The sequence below is a fragment of the Nyctereutes procyonoides genome, unplaced genomic scaffold (genome assembly GCF_905146905.1).
Source record: "Nyctereutes procyonoides isolate TBG_1078 unplaced genomic scaffold, NYPRO_anot_genome, whole genome shotgun sequence".
Classification (NCBI taxonomy): Eukaryota; Metazoa; Chordata; class Mammalia; order Carnivora; family Canidae; genus Nyctereutes; species Nyctereutes procyonoides.
The window spans coordinates 23,503,442-23,521,235 of NW_026575145.1; the positions used below are offsets into that span (position 1 = coordinate 23,503,442).

The following is a 17,794-nucleotide window of genomic DNA, read 5'->3' on the forward strand; positions in this document are numbered from 1 at the left end:
GCTCTCCCTGGTAGCTGCACCCTAGCAGGCTTTATCAGTAGGTGCTCTGGCAGCAGTTTATCTGGGCTTCAAGACAGGTGAGTGAAGAGCAGTCACTGTATAGAGAGGAATGTAGAAAACAAGAGTGAGGGAGCAAAAGGGTGTGTGCACCTGACTCAGCCTTCAGAGTCTCTGTTCTGCCTGTGACTGAGTGTGTGTAGCAGCCTCTGGAGGACTCCCTCAGAGTTGTTGTGGACTTAAACGAGGTGCTGTATGTGAAAGCTCTGGAAAACTAGAATCCACAGTACGATGCCCCCCCAGACCTGAAGACAGCCACAGTCAGCACACTCCTTTCCCCCAGCTCCTGGCATTAATCTTTTCTGAAGGCTCCTTTAGGTGGAGGAAATTTGAGATCCTGTGATAAGCTATGATTTTTTTTTTTGTTTTTTTAAACCACCAAAGTGGACCAGAGGGTGGCTCATTTATATGCTAAATATAGGATAGTCCTGAAGTCCAGTCTAGCTGAAATCAAATCGACACCTTGCCCTTGTCTTGGGGATGCAGTGTGCTCTTGCAGAAGAAAACTTGGGCTGGCACTCTTGATAATGTGGTGCTGCTCATAGACATGTCCTTGTCTCACCAAAGGACTTTGGACCAGGTACATTACCTTTTTTGGGGGGGATATTTTATCCATCTGAAAAATGAGGATGTGACTTTTTTTTCTTAGCCACTTAGAGAAACACGCTAATGTTACCCAAGGTAACAAATGGGAATGGTTTGGAAAGCAGTTTTCTTTCCATATACAAGACGTAGTTGTAGGGACTCTTAATGATTTTTTTTTTTTCCTGGATGGACTTGCTTATCCACCTAGATGGTCCTAAACCCCATGACTCAGAGAGCTACCGTGCCTTTCTTTGCTTTGGGCTATGAAGACATAACATGGGAGTGCAGACGGCGATGGCAGGGGAGTTGGTGAGCGTTTGCCCTTTCACTTGTGACCTCATAAGCCCCCTCTTGATACCCTAGTTAGCACCCTGGGTGCTGAGGAAAACACACTGCTAAGTTGCAAGGACTCTGCTTTCTGAGTGGGTGCATCTGGGAAAAGCTGCGGTCTTGCTGAGGTGGGAGTAACAGAGGCCACAGAGGGGTTAGTAGCAACAGCAGGACACCCAGGGTCCCCGAGGCAGGGTCCCTGGGCGGGCGCCTGCAGGCCTGGGACCCAGGAAGCTGCGGTGTGACCTATAAGCTCAGTTTGGCTTTTGCCTGCCTAATAGTGAGTTCACAGCACCCACTTTCCCCCTGCGGTGGTGTGTTATGAGTAAAACTAGATGCAAGGCGCACTCAGTGCACTTTAATAAATGCAACAGAGAACAGCACTGGGAAGGGCAGAGAACCATCGACAGCATGGGGCAGGCAAGAATCAGAGTCGCCTGACCTCAAATGCCCCGTGCACAGATTGGCAGGCAAAACCTGGTAAAGATAATGTTTTTATAGCCAAAATTGAGGGGTCTCATTCCTATTCCCTCCCTCAAGAAACACTTGCACAGTTAGTTTGCTTGAAAATAGGCCCATGTCTTAACTCCCTTTGCACCCTTGGTACATTGCCTAGAACTTAGAGGGACTCCATTCATGTTTGTGAAATCATTTAATAGAAAGAAGTACATTTTCTCTGTATTTTACTCAGATCTTTGCTAATAGCTTGGAGAGTATTTAAATAAGGTTTTAGAAACCCCATTGGCTGCTTGAGAAGTCAAATGTAATTTTGTTTGTAAAGTACTAGGAAAAGCAGAAAATACTTTTGTGGCCAGCTAGGGGCAAATCTAGTGCTGGGCTGAGCAGAGCCATTCATGTTAGGTAAAGGGCATCTGCTCTCTGTCCCCCAGGATTTATTTTCTTTGGGGAGCATGGAGCTGGGAATCTGTTGGATCCCACTTTCACTTTCTACTTCTGAAGAAAAAGTCAAAGAAACAAACCACCTTTTTCAAAGTATATCAGTTGTAGAAATAAAAAGAGAATGAGTCCCGTATCTCTTTATAAAGCAGCATATAAAGCAGTTAGGACCATAACCCCCCTACTCCCTAGGACTTTTGTCTTTCCACCAGGCTGGAAAATGAGCTGGATTTATTGTCTTCAAAGGAAAACTGGTTTGGGTAGCAGTCATTCAAGCAAGGCTGGGACAGGTCAACTTGAATCACCAAGAAGTCAGAAGCCTAGGAGCCAGGTCCTCTGTAGGCTTTGGTGAAGACATAACGCAAGAGTCCCATAATCAAGCCTTTGCATACCAGTCAGCCTGCAAGTGAAGGACAATTGTCAGAGCGACATAGATCACAGACCGTCACTGCCAGAAGGAATAGTAATACTCATGTCTTCTGGGGCTGGCCAATACTTGCCATGCCTGTATCATTGCAGACATCACTAGTCTATGGTGGCATGGTTCCCTTCTACACATGGCCATAATTCAGCTGGTCAGTACTAGCTTATGAGTGTTGGCATAAGCCAGCCAACCTATTTGCTCTCCTCAGTCATAACTCCTTTGTTTTGCGGGTGCAAAAACTCAGGCCCGACGAGGTGGAGCAACCAGGCTAGAGTAGCATAGTGTTAGTGACAAGGTCAGGCTGAAAACCCACATCTTCTGACTCCTAGTGTAGTGCTCTTTGTATAGAGCCACAGTGCCTGTGTCCTTGGGGCTACTGGAAACCAGTCACCCATATAGAAATGACTGGACATGTTTTCAGGATGGAATGGATCAGGCTTGCACTCGAAATCCAGAGTTGTCACTAGATCAAGAGTTGGGACTGAGGAGTGTTTGAGGATATAGGAGAAGGGACTTTGTAGGCAAACCTCCTCCCCAGTCTGAACTTTGCATCTGAGATTACCTGAAGAAGGAATGCAGGTAGCAGGCAAATAATTAATGTCTCAGCTGTGATTCTATATGCATCTTGAGTAGCTAGCAGTGAGTGGGTTGGTCACTACTAATGGAGGTAGAGGTTCATCCCAAAGATGGGATGGTCTACACATTGGAGTGCCAAAGGAATGGGAGCTGGTGTCCCCTTTGTGCAGGCAAAGGCATATTCTGAAATTCTTTGAGTGAAGCTTTACTGATGGCCTTGCAAATAGCCCATGGCCCCGTGGCCAGATGAACAAAATAGTAAATAAAGAAAACTATTTCTCCTTACTTAGCTTCCTTATTTTTTAGCTCCTGGGTAAGAGGTGGGGATTATTGGCTGGTATTACATTATACTACACAATACATTTTGATGAAATAAGAGGATAATAAGCGTTATGCTGAACATCTGAGGTGGCCCGCCTTATTAAATCATATGTCTCTATGTGTTTTCCCTTCTCAAGGCTTCTTGGCTTTGTACATTCCTAAATTCCTTTTCTCCCAGTGTAGCATAGTTTGAGTGGAGGTAGGAATAAAAAGCAGATAATTCTTACCTTAAAAGAAAAATAACTTGGCAGTCAAGACAAAATTGATGGCAAGACTCTTGACAAACACCATCCGGAGCCCCAACACTGTGAGGGACAGCATGTTCACTGTTCCAGTTGTGAACTCGGAACTGTGATGAACTGTGGATGAACAAGAGTAAAGATGTTGGATTTAGCAAGAGACTAAGTTCCTTTCCAGAACTTATTGGAACACTGACAGCCAGCCTGCCCTGAAGCACCAGAAATCTGCCTGGTCTGCAAGCCCGGCTTGATGCCTGACAGCCCTCCGGGACCCCAGGCTACTGTTCACTCGCAGTCGTGCAAGCTGTTGAGAGACTCAGGGAACCGAATGGGCTCAGGTCTGGTTTTGGTTTTCCTTTGAAAGCTGGTGACTTTTGGCCTCATCTGACAATGACAGAGTTTGCTTTAACCTTCAGTTTCGAAGTTGACCCTTGATTTCAACTAACCTTTGGGCGCATAGAAGCTCTCTGACATTTGCTCCACGTTTGCTGGTTCTGTTGGTTTTGTATTACCTGGAACAAACAGCAGTGGTCAGGGATTCACTGGCAACCAAGAGGCTCAAAGGATTTCAAATATTAAAAGTGAAGGAGACTTTGAGTAAGAAAACTGAGGACCAGGTTGTGTTATGACTTGGTTTAAGGTCAGGCAGCTATTCACATAGCCAACATTCTTCCCATTCTGGGATTTTTTTGTTATACTATGAGGCCTGCATTCAGCTATGCCTCTAATTCATAAGAAGAACTAGGATTCTCAATCTCATGATAGGCTGGGCTGCCCTTTGTTTTGGCATTCACACTGCATTAGGTTGTACATCAATTTTTAAGCCAGAGTCCAGTAGTAGGACAGTCATTAGTATGAAGGAGGCAGGGATTGGTGAAGAAGAGATGGGGGATGAAATAAGATGGCCTTTATATCAGATTCAGGCCAGGGATGCAGAATTCAATTCCAAGTCAATGATGGGTCATAGCTGGTCCTCAGTCTTGCTTCCAGCAATGATGCCATATTGAGAGTGCTCTGTCAAGAGTTTGTATCTCTAACTTCCTTTTCCCTCTACTTTTCTTCCCTACAATTTCAGGCTCTTGAAGCTAGGTATGACCTACCTGAAGACTTTTTCTTTGGCTCAAAGTCAGTGGAGTGCACAATTTCATTGTTGTGTTCAACTGAACAGGTCACTGAATTTGGATCTGCATACCGACCAAGCTTGACAGCACTGTACTTCCCACTGGGAGAGATGGCAATTGCAGTGTCATACTCTTCTAGTTTCTTGGATGATTCAAGTTTTATGTTTATAGCCTTAGGGTAGAAATCCTTCACCAGGCAAGCAACAGCTGTCCCATTTCTCATGGTGAAAACGGATGGTTTGGCAGGAAGCTGGCTTCCTACAAATGTAAGCAATTTATTTTGAAAGATGATTATCCACAAGTATGGGAACTAAACAGTGGTATTTACCTCAATTCTATTGGGGCCAAATGTTATAACCCAGACTTTCCTACATCCTGTTAGTGACCTGGGCTTCTTAGCACACCCGTGAAAGGATGGCCAAGGGAAGCGGAAATGAAAGGCAGTCTGTTTGACTTCTATTTAGTAGCTGCTAAGTGATATGGCTGGAAGCAGAGATGGAAAAGCACAACAAAGAGGTTTCTATATTGTCTGAGTTTCAATTGTTTATATTTTATTAATCAATTCTCTGGACAATTGCAGTCAGGCTGAGTAGCTGTCTGCATCAGTTGGTTTATTTTAAATGCATCAGCCCTTGGAGTGAGAGCAGGGCAGGTGCTCCTTCTTTGCATTGTGTCAAAGAATCAGGGTCTGAGAGGGACTACATGACTGGTTGAAATACTCTGAGGATGGTAGTGTTGCAGTTACTTCAGCTTGTCATCCCCATTTTATGGGCTAGAAAAGATAACCACTGAAGTCAAGGGGTATATCTCTCTGCCTTTAGGTAAATACTTCTTTTGTAAGGGACACTCCTGCAGTTTCTTTTGAGTCAGAAATAACAGCTATCATTCCCAGGAAGTCCTTATAGAGATAAAACCAGTTTAAACCCAGTTCTTGTTTTTTTCCTAAGTGAAGCTATGCAATGTTGGTCCCAATAATTGGCTCTCTTCCTGGCTTCCTCTGTATTCATGCCTCATCTTGATCTACCATCTACCTGTCATTCTGTATCTGCATCTTTTTCTTTCCTTGAAACTGAAAGTTTTAAAGCTTTGAAGGAGGCAGAAATGATTCTTTCCCATTGTGACCTACTGAAGTTTCCAAATTATGATAAATTTTGGCCATGGTGACTTGGCTTCTTAACTATCTTCAAATAACTGTTAAAAAAGGTGGTGTGTGTGTGTGTGTGTGGGGGGGGTGTTGGCACCTGAAAATGCGTGCAATCAGGAGAGACATCCAATCTGTGAATGGTGATCTGGATATATTTCCATTCACAAACTTACCTGTTAATTTTCAATATTAATTGCTTATGTGAATATAGCTCTTATATTTAAAACTTAGGTGCGTTTGGGGGCACCTGGGTGGCTCAGTCAGTCAAGATTCTGATTCTTGATTTTGGCTCAGGTCATGGTCTCATGGTCATGAGATGGAGCCCTGGCTCCAGCTCCTCATTCAGCACAGAATCTGCTTAAAATTCTTTCCCTCTCCCTCTTGCACCCACCCCCATGCTCCACACTGCTTACACTCTTTCTTTCTCAAAAAATAAAATAAATAAAATTTAGGTGAGTTTTAAAACTTGTGATATCAAATTAAAAATGCTGAATTCCAGTGTACTTTTATTTACTATGATCTATAGTCAAGACACAAGGTAATGCTAAATGAAAAGTCTTGGTAATGGGTGAGTAAATGCAATGATTTTTCTAATGTTCTGTCCTGAATTTGAATCTGGGCATCAGCCGTGAAGCTCACGGTAGTGAAGTTATAACCAAATTAATTGGTTTATATCTGGCTGAGATGGAGTGTTTGCTAGTCAGAAGTTCCTGCTGATTGCTGTTTTGTGAACGGATCATGGCTAATCAGGGCTTTCCTAGGGAATCAGCTGTTCGGAGAAGCCCCCTCATGACTAGCATCAACATTCTCCAATACATTCTTTGCCAGGAAGCTTCAGCTGAAAGACTGGATTCTGTTTTAGGCACTCAGGGCAGGAAACTCATTCTTAAGAATCTGGTTCCTTATACTTTGGCTTTAGCTCTGCACAAGAGGGGGACTGGGGATTTTTTTCAAGGGGCTCTTCCAGAACCAAATTTCAACCTATTTGAGAAAAGCTTCATTGTTTTGCTTTCCAGCATAGTCGAAATCACTGATAACAGACACTGATAACTCTCACAGTAACGGCTTGAAAAACCACATGTTCTGCTCGTTCACCTGCCTTCAGAAATGTGACATTTCTTGCTCAATATACTGACCTTGGTGACATGTATTCTGGTTGATTTTCAAGGAATCAGCAGATATACAGAGAAAGGAGACTAGTGCATTAAAAAATAAACAAAACAAAATAATCCTATCTCTTTGGTTACTTAAGAATATGACCCAATCCTAGCCTGATTTACTTGGATAATTGAGGCTTGCTTGAGATTTTAAAATCTAAATTCAAAGGCAGTTGTCAATGATTACTCGGCTAGAGAGACCTGGTTTGAATAATTTGAACAATGTAATACAGCTGACAAGACAAATGTCTGAAGAAGGTCATACACTTTTTGATATTGAGCTCTTAATCTGTTAGCTTTTCAGATAACTCATTATGCATTGGTTTGGTAAAACATTTTTCTCAGACTCTCTCATTGAATACCTATCTGTTGAAAACAATTGTTTGAAAGTAAAGTGCTTTATCTAATCTATTCTTTGGTATCACAGTAATAAAAAAAAAGGTTATCTGACAGAATTGAACCTCCATTTTCTATCATTGACATATGTAACCTAGGCGGTCTTATATTTAACTTAACCCAAAATCTGAAGTGGGATAAAATTTGCACTATCGTAGTCCAAAATTTAAAGATATAATTGTTTATTTATTGAGAATTTCCTGTCTTTTTTCTTGGCCCACAAATATAATTACATTTCAGCATGGGTTCCAGGGCCCTATTTGTTTGAATAATTGTTTTATTTCAGACTTTCTCTTTTTATGAGTACTGATCTAATGCTAAGATTATGTTCTGGTCAACAATACCAGAAGAAGTATGTACCTTTCCTGAACAGTCTTTCTTGACTTATAGAAGTAGAAATCATCTAGATTTGCATAGGAATCCTACTGGTTCCCTAGGAATTGTACCATCTGTAACAAATGTCACTCACAATTTCAAGGTTCTCTGACAATAGGAGATTTAACTTGAACACTGAAATACAAGTTTGCTCTACCTGATTACTCTGATCTGGTTAACTGTCTCCCTGCTGAATCTTCTAAGCTACAGGACATTTGTTTGCAGATTGCAATGAGGCATGTACACTAGTCAGCTTAGCCAAAGACATGGGTAAAAACAAAACAACCTTCTGGAGATTTTGGGCCAAAGCATCCCTGAATATCCTCCCCCTCCCTTATATGTTCCAACAATTACTATATTTTTTCTAGTTTTCTTAGCTGCTTTGAAGAATTCCAGAAATGAGTGGGGGCTATAGGTTTTTAAAATTTTTATTATTATTATTTTTAACGGGCTCTACACCCAGCATGGAATCCAACACAGGGCTTGAACTCATGACTCTGATATCAAGACCTGAGCTGAGATCGAGTCGAATGCTTGACCAACTGAGCCACCCAGCAGCCTGGGCCTATAGTTTTAATATATGCTTTTTAAAAACAAAAGTAGTTACAGAGCTACTTCAATGACTCAGCCTGTTTCTTTACTCTGGCCTACCCCCATGTCTAGGCTACTCCATCTCCTAGTTATACTTTCCCAAGTAGTGCAAACCGGGTGGCAGCACCAGTGCCAGAACTCAGTTTATCCCTAGAAATACAGGGGAAAAATCAACTCACGTGGCTCCACGAAGAGTCTAGTGCCAGCTCCAAAAAACATCTGTCGAGTATCCCAAGAGCACATTGCAACACTGCCTCACAAGTAATCAGCCTGGGGCTGGCCCTGGGGCCTGGGTTAGAACATCTGTGCCCTGCCTCCCCAGCCTGGGTCCCAGCCTAGAGACCCCACAACTCAGAGAACTACAAAGCTGCCCTTGATGAGATGAAGGGGCTGAGTGCACAGTCTCAGTTCCCTTTGAAGCTTATAATAGTTTGCTGGATAAGGATGTGAGCATGAAATCCCAGCCAGGAAACACAAGGACATGAGGGACAGGGCTGACATAGAGGGAGAGAAGAAGGGGACAGGTGATTGATAGCTGCCTTCAAGACAGAAAATTTAACTCTCAGTTGATTGGGAGGTCTCTCCAAATAGAGCACAATAGCTTGGGAATAGGGATGGGGCACTGACTGGTGACAGTTCTTGTAATGAGTGTTAGGCTGAGGAGGGTTTAGACACAGGTCTCGTTTTCATATTCTGGCTTTCTTCTCTTGGGTCACAAATTCTGCTTTTTGCCTAGAAACCTGATTTCTTCCCTACTCAGACTGAGTCTCACAAAAATAAGGAATTTGCTTCCAAATGTCCAAATTCCAAATTTGTTTGGAAACAAATTCCCTAAGCCCAGGAAAAGGCTTTCTAAGGATCTGAGGGTTGAATGAGAAGTTGGTAGCCGATGGGGAGCCCAGTGGTGCCACGTACCATGGAGGCAGGTCTGAGAAGCCAGTGCTTTCTTTGGACTGTTTATTTTCATTTTATAATTTCTCCTGTCTAGACTCAGATACAAGCTTTAGGAGGATATACTAATCATGTGAAATAGGATTTAAAGACCATATGGATTACTTTGTCTCATCACCAGAAATCCAGAGTCTAGGACTTCTAGAGCCAAAGGGAATGACAGTTGTATCAGGCCATTATTTGCTGTCAAAACTTTAAGGATTGAGGGCTTGACTTGAAATTCTCACTTTCCCTACCTGAGCTTCACATAATCATATTACACTCCATCACAGCAGGAAGAGAAAACTAAAGAAGTAAATGGAGTATCACTGGAGAGCGCAGGTCAGTGTCCCAGCAGAGGGGCTAAGCATCATTTTCTTCTCTTTCCTACTTCTCTAAGACTCCCATAGGCACAGCCTCAGAGATTTGATTCTAACACTGCAGATAATTCTGAATTTCAAGTGGAAATGATTTAAAGGGAAAATGAAACACAATTCTTTTTGCTCAGATGCAATTTGCCCAACATCGATCAGACTGCAATCAGCTACAACATGGTTGTTTCCCTCCTTCTTTCTAGTCTCTCTCCTCTCAAAGGCAACTCACCAAATTTCACTATTTCCCTGGAAGCAACAAGCAATCAAGAACCCCTGTAAGTTTATTTTCCTTCTGAGAAGCAGACGCCATGTTGACATGACCAGCTGCTTTCAGGACTGTCAACCTTGCCGTATTCATATACCTTTCCCTGCTTCTTTATTTCCTCTGAAATAAAATTTAATCATGTAAGGGGTAATGCCTGCATTTTGGAAAGCTTCTGAGAGACTGTTGTTCTCTGGACTGGTGTCAGTGACTGTCTGTTGGCAGCTATCCAAACTACCTGAATATTGCCCTGGAATTTCCAAGCCCTGGAACAGATCACCAGTGGACAATATCCCAAGGAGAGTTCCATTACTTCCCTATTGTTCTGAAGTTGGTGGCTGTGATTCTACAGTGGATATAGGCTTCTGAACGCTGCGCAGAGTCTTTAGATTCAGGGCTAACAGAAGAGATGAGCACATTAACTGCTCTTGGCCGACCCGGACTAGGATGGGACCTTGGGGGTCAGTTAGTCTGAGCCAGGTACACTGACTTAAAGCAAGTTCTTAGCCAAAAGACACAAGGGCAAGATTGGCTTCTCAGGGAGAGAAGACTATCTTTTTTGTTTGTTTGTTTTTGACAGAAGACTATCTTGATCTAACTCTGTCTTTAATGATATTTTCCTTCCTTTAAAAGGTCTGTTCTTCTTCTTACACTGTGGCCATGACTTTTTTCCCTCATAAATAGTGGAAGAATCTCCTCACCTAGAACTTGCCTTTTTCCCTGGTCGCAATGTGTGACGAAGAGGACCAAAAGCCTGACTAAGGGCTTTCTTCAGGTCACTGTAGAAGGCTTATTGCTGCAAATCTTTAGAACGGAGTTTCCAAGAATATTTTTCTTCAGATAAATTTGTCCTAAAATTTTACCTTGACTCTCTGCAACAACAAAACAATGGATTTCTAGTTTGGAACCTCCTGACTTCTCAAGAAGCTCCATTCATTCAGGACCAGGCTACAACTCCAAGTGAATAAATGCACTAGAGTAAAATGCATAACCTACTTGGTTCCACAAGGAGTTGAGTCCCTCTTCCAAAGACAAGCTGTGCTTCATCACACCACCTCATGCATCATTACAAAAAACCTTGCTACCTATTTGCCCTCTGTGTAGTCCATCTGTTTGGAAGGGGATAGGTAGAGCAGAACAGGTATAACTGGAGATGTAAAACTCTTCAATGGTTTCTGAGATCTAAGCATTATATTGTGGCATCTTGTTTGATACGTGTTATCTTTTGAGCGTTGGCATTTAGGGAAGTCCCCAAGTTTTCTGCTATTATTTCCTCAACCTGCCATCACTTACCCCCGATCTTGCTTCAGGATCACATTTTCACAGGGAGAAAGGAATCATTTTGGCTTTGCTGAGAATTTACAAATGGCTATTGTTAGCAGAAACCTAACTACAAGGCTCAAGTCCATCATAAAGACTATGCCTCAGTTAGAGGTGGAGGAACATGATGGTTAGAGCAAGAGCCATCGATGCAAAAGGCTTGGAGCCTACCAAAGGGTCGTAGTAATCCTAAATAACTACCATTTGGATAAGTGCTTTGCTACTTACAAATGTCTTGTGTTTATACTACTTTAGCAAACACTGTAACAAACTCCATGAGGTCATATTATTAGATCCTTCTTACAGATGAAGTCACTAAAGCTAAGAATGGTTAAGATAGTGAGTGGCTGGGCAGGACCTTACTCCCAGTTCTCTGTGATTTCCATGCATTGAACTAGAATAGTAGATGATAGGATTGGAAGGTGCCTCATCAGTCACTTGTCAAAGTGATATTATTAGATCCTTCTTACAGATGAAGTCTCTGAAACTAAGTATGGTTAAAATAGTGAGTGGTGGGCTGGGTCTTACTCCCAGGTCTCTAGGCCTAGTTTCCATGCATTGAATCAGAGTAATAGATAATAGGACTGGAAGGAACCTCAGCAGTCACTTGTCAAACTTCTGTGATGAAACAAAGGTTAATTAATGGATGCATAGGGACAGTTTTGACTCTTTTTTACAGTACCTTTTAAAAAGTCAAATCACAGAGGGGTGGCTGGGTGGCTCGGTTGGTTAAGCATCTGCCTTCAGCTCAGGTTGTGATTCCAGGGTCCTGGTATTGAACCCCCCCTCCCCCACTGCTTTGCACCTTTCCACTCCCTGCTCAGCGGGGAGACTATTTCTCCCTCTGCCCTTCCCCCACCACTCTCTTTCTCTTTCTCAAATAAATAATAAAACTTTAAAAAAATCAAATCACAGAATTGCTACTGTGTCATAAGACACTCAGATTATTGGACTTCTTTGCTTTTCCTACTAAATCTTCCCTAAGAATTAGTTTGGATGATAATCAGAATCATAATGTGCTCAAGCTGGAAGACACCTTGTAAATCACTTGGCTTAGGTAGAGGGAAACTAAAGTTCAGTGAAGTCAAGTCATAGACCTTGTCAGTCAAAGAGAAGAATTGGAACTTGGTCTTTGAATTCTTGGTCTGTCATGCTCATTATCACATCTCTCTTTTATTAGATGTATTTAGAACAGGTCTGGTTATGACCTGGATCTGTGAATAGTGAACACACAGGTGGTAAGTTGGTTATATAAAGTTAATCAGGTGGAGGGAAGACAACACATATTCTCCAGGAAAGATAGTGGGTCAAGAGGACCACTGCAGCACATACCTCATTCTGAATCTTATCAGAGACTCAGTCCCTGTTGCTCAAATCATCCCTTGCTAAATTACACACTGGTTACATCTTTTCAAGTGTTTCCCAACCTAGTGACTTGGGAAAATATTTAACAAAGAAAATTGCTAAATATAGTGGTCATAAGAAGAAAAAAAGAGTCACTTACATGGTTCTACCACCAGATAGGTTCCTTTGCCAAAGATCATGGATACTGCACAGCTGATAGATATAATTTTAAAATGGCCTTGCTTTCTCTTTATGGCAACCCTGGTACCAGTTGCCAAGTCACATGATATCATGGATGGTATTTCTGTCTCAATTTTAGTCTTGGGGGCTATCCTTCAAGACAAAGCAGAAGGTGATTCCTGTGTCAAATAGAAATCTGAACCTTTGCCATGTTGTAATCTGAATTTGTGCTCTGAATGAGAGAGAATGAGTTTGTGCTTTGAATGAGAGAGACTGGAAGGAGTTTCTTAGTTTGATCAGGAGAGAAGGAAGGTGGAATGTTGGTCATAGAGTAGTGGTTCTCAGCCTTTGGGCTACATTTAGGTGGGGCAAAGATCTAGTGAGTTATGTACCCCACTCATTCCTCATTTTAGGGGAATTCCACTTCATACTCTGTATGAGCTTTGTATCGTTGTCAAGCATTGTGCAACAGCCAGACTTCTTAGTATAAACTAGAATTAGAGTCTTCAGTGCATTTTAATAACATATTCATGAATATCGCATTGTAGCAAGCTTTCATGAAATACTCACACTTAAAAGTGACAGTTAAATTAGCCTCTGTAAAAATCAGAGTCTATAAGATTGCCCCTGTCACTTATAAAAACCAGGGAGAGACTACATTTTCAGATCTGCTTCCAGCCCTGTAAAGGACTGCAGATCTACTTTCAGAATCACTAAAATGAAAAGTGGGTTTCAGTTGTGGTGAAGTAGAAAGATTCAGAGGACCTGAAATCTAACTGGACTTTGTTCCTCACTGAATGAATAATCTCAGCCATTTTCATAAAGCCTCATCTGCCTCCTTTATAAAGTGAGGGTAATATCTTCTGTATGGGGGGGGGTTCCTAAGATGAAATGAAAGGCTGTGTATAAAGCATTCTGTAAATAGAAAGCCTTGGTAGAATGATTAGAATGTTCATTAGGGTTAGACCCAGAGAAGACACATTTTACTTGAAGCAAGGGGTATAATTTTCCTAAGCACAGAGCTACCCAGGGGCAGGATGTTAGGGAAAGATTGTTAAGAGAGAAGAGAATCCTATTTCTTTGGAGTTTAAGATGAGAGCACTCACTTCTTAGGGGTATGAGTGAAGCCAGAAATCCAAGTTTCTGTCTCCCCTGGTCCTTTCTCGAGGTCAGCTGTGACCTCCATCCCATTCTCCAATCTTCCCTTTCTAGTCCCCACACCAGAGTTCTTACGGTGGCCTATGAGCTTCCCTGTCCCCAGGCCTATTACCAACCTGATCCCCTTTTCAAATTCTCTCCCTGTCACTCTCCTTCCTCCAGCCACATGGGCCTCCTCACTATGCTTCACACACTCTAGGCAGCACTGCTTTCCCCTTGCCTGGAAGCGTTCTTCTTTGGGATTTCTGCATGTGGCTCACTCTGTCACCCCCTCAGGTCTCTGTCAAATGTCACCTTTCCAGTGAGGCCTTCTGGGACTCCTCTGTTAAAAACTGCACACTGCTCCCTCTGCTAGTCTTCTGCATTCCCTTTCCTGTCTTATTTTTCCTTCACAGGGCTTATTACCACCTAAAATATTATATATTTTATTTATTTATTTGGTTTACCATCTGTCTTCTGCCATTAGCGTGAAGGCTCCGATAAGGCATGAATTTTTGTCTGCTTTGTTCATGCTGATTCGCTCAGCAGCTAGAAGAGCACCCAGGATACAGGGACGGTGACTTGTCAAAGGTTGCAGAGCTAGGACTTAGGCTTGCCTCTGCAGGTTCAGTTGGCTTTTATTTCCGTTTCCCTTTGCCTTATGCCATAACTGATTATCCTTTCATTCATTCATTCATTCATTCATTCATTCAACAAACGTTTATTTAGTGCCTTCACTGTATTTGTGAATACAGTGAGGAACAACTCAGAGTCTTTGCCCTCAGGGAGCAAGGAAGACAGTCTAACCCTAACTATATGAAGTTTCAGGTGGAGGTGAGGGTATAGAAATAAAACAGGGTAAGGGGACTACAGAATGACAGCAGGTGGTTGGGGAAGGCATCACTAGAAGTGACATTGAGTAAAGACCTGGAGAAGGAGAGAGAGCTTTTTGAATCTCTGGGAAATAATGGTACCAGGCCAAAGGAACTATAGGGCACAGGCTCCATTCTGAAACTGGTGGTTGCCAAAGGGGAGGGGGTTGGGGAGTGGCAAGAGGGGGAAGGGGAGTGGGAGATACAGGCTTCCAGTTACAGAATGAATAAGTCACAACATAGGATAAAGGCATAACAGAGAGAATATAGTCTATGATACTGTAATAGTATTGTATAGGGACAGATGATAGCTACACTTGTGGTGAGCATAGCATAATGTACAAACCTGTTGAATCACTATGTTGTACACCTGAAACTAAAGTAACATTGTATGTCAACTATACTCAAATTAAAAAAAAGTACACTTTGTTCTGGGAGATGTACATCCTAAGTGAGAAGGAATGCCAAAGACAGGTATGAGAAAATTATCTTTTGGTATTTTAGAAACACATTGATGAGTTTGGGATTTTTCTGTACTCATCTTTCTCAGGATGATAATCTTATCATTAGCTACCTCTTCCTGAGTATAGGGACCCTTGAGTCCAGGGGTGTAGTGTGAGGAATGGGTCTTGCCTGAAGAATACCTCTGTGAGTAACTGGTTTTGGTATGGCGGTGGAAGAGCTTCCTTGGGGAAGGATGGTGGTGGAGATGGTGGTTGGAAGGAAAACAGCCTAATAGTGGCTTCACGCTCTGCAGGCAGCTTGGAAAGGAGTCCAGTAGAGGAGGAGGAGGAGGCTGGGCCAGGTAAGAAAATCCTCCATGTGTGCCTCAATCAAACTGCAGTCTCCATAGAAAAGTTCTTAAGATGCGCAGAGACTGGAATCAGACAGATGACCCACATTCTGACTTTGCTAAGCAATGTGATCTTGGAGAATCCACCATCTATAAACAAGCAGGTCATAGTTCTGCACGGTCACAGTGAGAAGTGCATAAATTGGCATTCATTGATAAAGTGTCTCATCCATGATGTAATGAGCACTGGGTATTATATAAGACTGATGAATCACTGACATCTACCTCTGAGACTAATAATGCATTATATGTTAATTAACTCATTTTAAATTAAAAAACCCAGGCAGCCCGGGTGGCTTAGCAGTTTAGCGCCACCTTCGGCCCAGGGCCTGGTCCTGGGGACCCGGGATCGAGTCCCACGTCAGGCTCCCTGCATGGAGCCTGTTTCTCCCTCTGCCTGTGTCTCTGCCTCTCTCTCTGTGTGTCTCTCATGAATAAATAAATAAAATCTTAAAAAAAAAAAAACCAAAAAACTTGGAAACTCAAAAAAAGAAGTGCCTTGTCCAATGGCCTGATACACAGTAGACACTCAGAAAGTGGTAGATATAATACTACATATTAATCTAAGTGTATCTCATGACCCAATTTCATGAAGATGTTCCTGATGACCTTGGGCCTTTTCTGGACTCCAATCATTGTCACTATCAGTAGAACACATTTATATTGTGGCTCTTTATTCCTTGCTATTTTGTCCTGTTCTCTGGTTCTGTTTCATGAAGTCAGGTGGCATCCCCAGGTTTTCTCTCGCCAAGGGCTAAAAGGCTGATGGATCTGGGGCTGTGGGTTTGTGTACATCTATTGTCAGCTTTGTGCTACTCAGGAGCCCTGCAGGAAAGAACTTGAAAAGAGCATCCAAGGAAAAGGAAGCTTCAAAAGAAAGTAGGCTTCTGCGAAAATAAAGGCTCTGGGTTTGCAGTGAGGCCTCCTCAATCCAATATTAGTTGGCTAAAAAAGAAGACACCATTCAAAGATATTCTGGATCCTTCTCTTTTTGGATGCCCCTTATCTTTTCATTTCAAAGGAGGTTGGAATGTACCAGATCAGTGTTTCTTAGACTTCGATTAGTCACATCTCTGAGTTTTTTTCTTCTTTCTTTGGTCACATCCATTTGTCATATAATTTGCCTAATAGCTTTCTTTAAATTTACTCACTTTTTGACTTTAAATATAATTAAAAGGAAACTTTAAGTCACATGGGTTTGACAACCTAGTTGTTACTATTCTGATATCCATTAAAAGATAGTGCAATTAAAATAAAATAAAAGTCTATATACCATGTAAAATATGGTTTGTGCATCCACACTTTGGGAAATATTGGATCATTAGCTCAGGAAACAGAAGGACTTAATCTATTAAGAAGACATGGTGAACAAAGGGAGACTAGGGAAATCATTCAGTAACTTCACAGGGAATGTGGATGAACAATTATTTTAGTGAGAAATTTTAAAGCCAATGAGGTATAAGGGCAGGAGCCTGAACTAGTTGAAGTTTCAAAATTTTGCCATGATCTTTCTTTCTTTCTTTCTTTCTTTCTTTCTTTCTTTCTTTCTTTCTTTTTCTTTCTTCTCTCCTCTCTCTCTCTTTCAGAATTTTTCTGCCCTGACTGTGCTAGCATAGCTTTGGATCTCTATCTCTTTCTGGATGCAAAACCCTACCCCACGTCTCCCCATAGTGTGAAGTCTGGGAATGGCCAGCCTGCGCTCCTTCCTTTTTTTTTTTTTTTTTTTTTTTTAAGATTTATTGATTTGTTTTGAGAGAGAGAGAGAAAGAGAGAGAACACAGCAAAAGTAGGGGCTCTGTGAGGAGAGCATAGCCCTACATATCTACATATGCAGAGCTCATTCCCAGGATCCTGAGATCATGACCTGAGCTGAAATCAAGAGTCGGTTGCTTAACCAACTGAGCCACCCAGGTGCCCTTTGCACTCCTTCTTCTCCTTTCCTTAGCCCCCAGTGCTATGCCTCCTGCAATCATACACCCAGGCATTCTCTGGAGAGGAGCCCACCCCATCATACTCTTCTGCCACACTTCTTTTGAACCTACTTTCACCTTGGAAAACACAAGCTGAATGCCAAGCATCAGGCTAGAGTGTGCTGTCACTTTTCTAGTAGCCAGCTCAGCAGATTAGGGACCATTGATCTCACTGTTAGACTTCCCTCACACCTTTGAAATGGGGTTTTGTATTTGTTTTTTACATTTGATGGCTTAATATTAATATCCACTATCTAACTGGAAGCTGCCGCCTTTTTTTTTTTAAAGCAAGACATGGTTGGGTTCAGATATCACTTAAATGACATGAAAAGATGACTT

General features: G+C 42.1%; 1 protein-coding gene and 1 gene segment (V, D, J or C); both read right to left on the bottom strand.

Moving 5' to 3' along the window:
• LOC129499424 (T cell receptor alpha chain MC.7.G5-like) overlaps positions 1–17,794 on the bottom strand; it is a 494,732-nt gene that overhangs the window by 83,866 nt on the left and 393,072 nt on the right. The gene's annotated exons all lie outside the window — the stretch shown is intronic.
• On the bottom strand, positions 2,134–8,455 carry LOC129499423 (T cell receptor delta constant-like). The segment is given in 5 exon segments: positions 2,134–2,269; positions 3,418–3,549; positions 3,876–3,941; positions 4,530–4,808; positions 8,393–8,455. Coding segments are annotated over 4 exon segments (516 nt in total).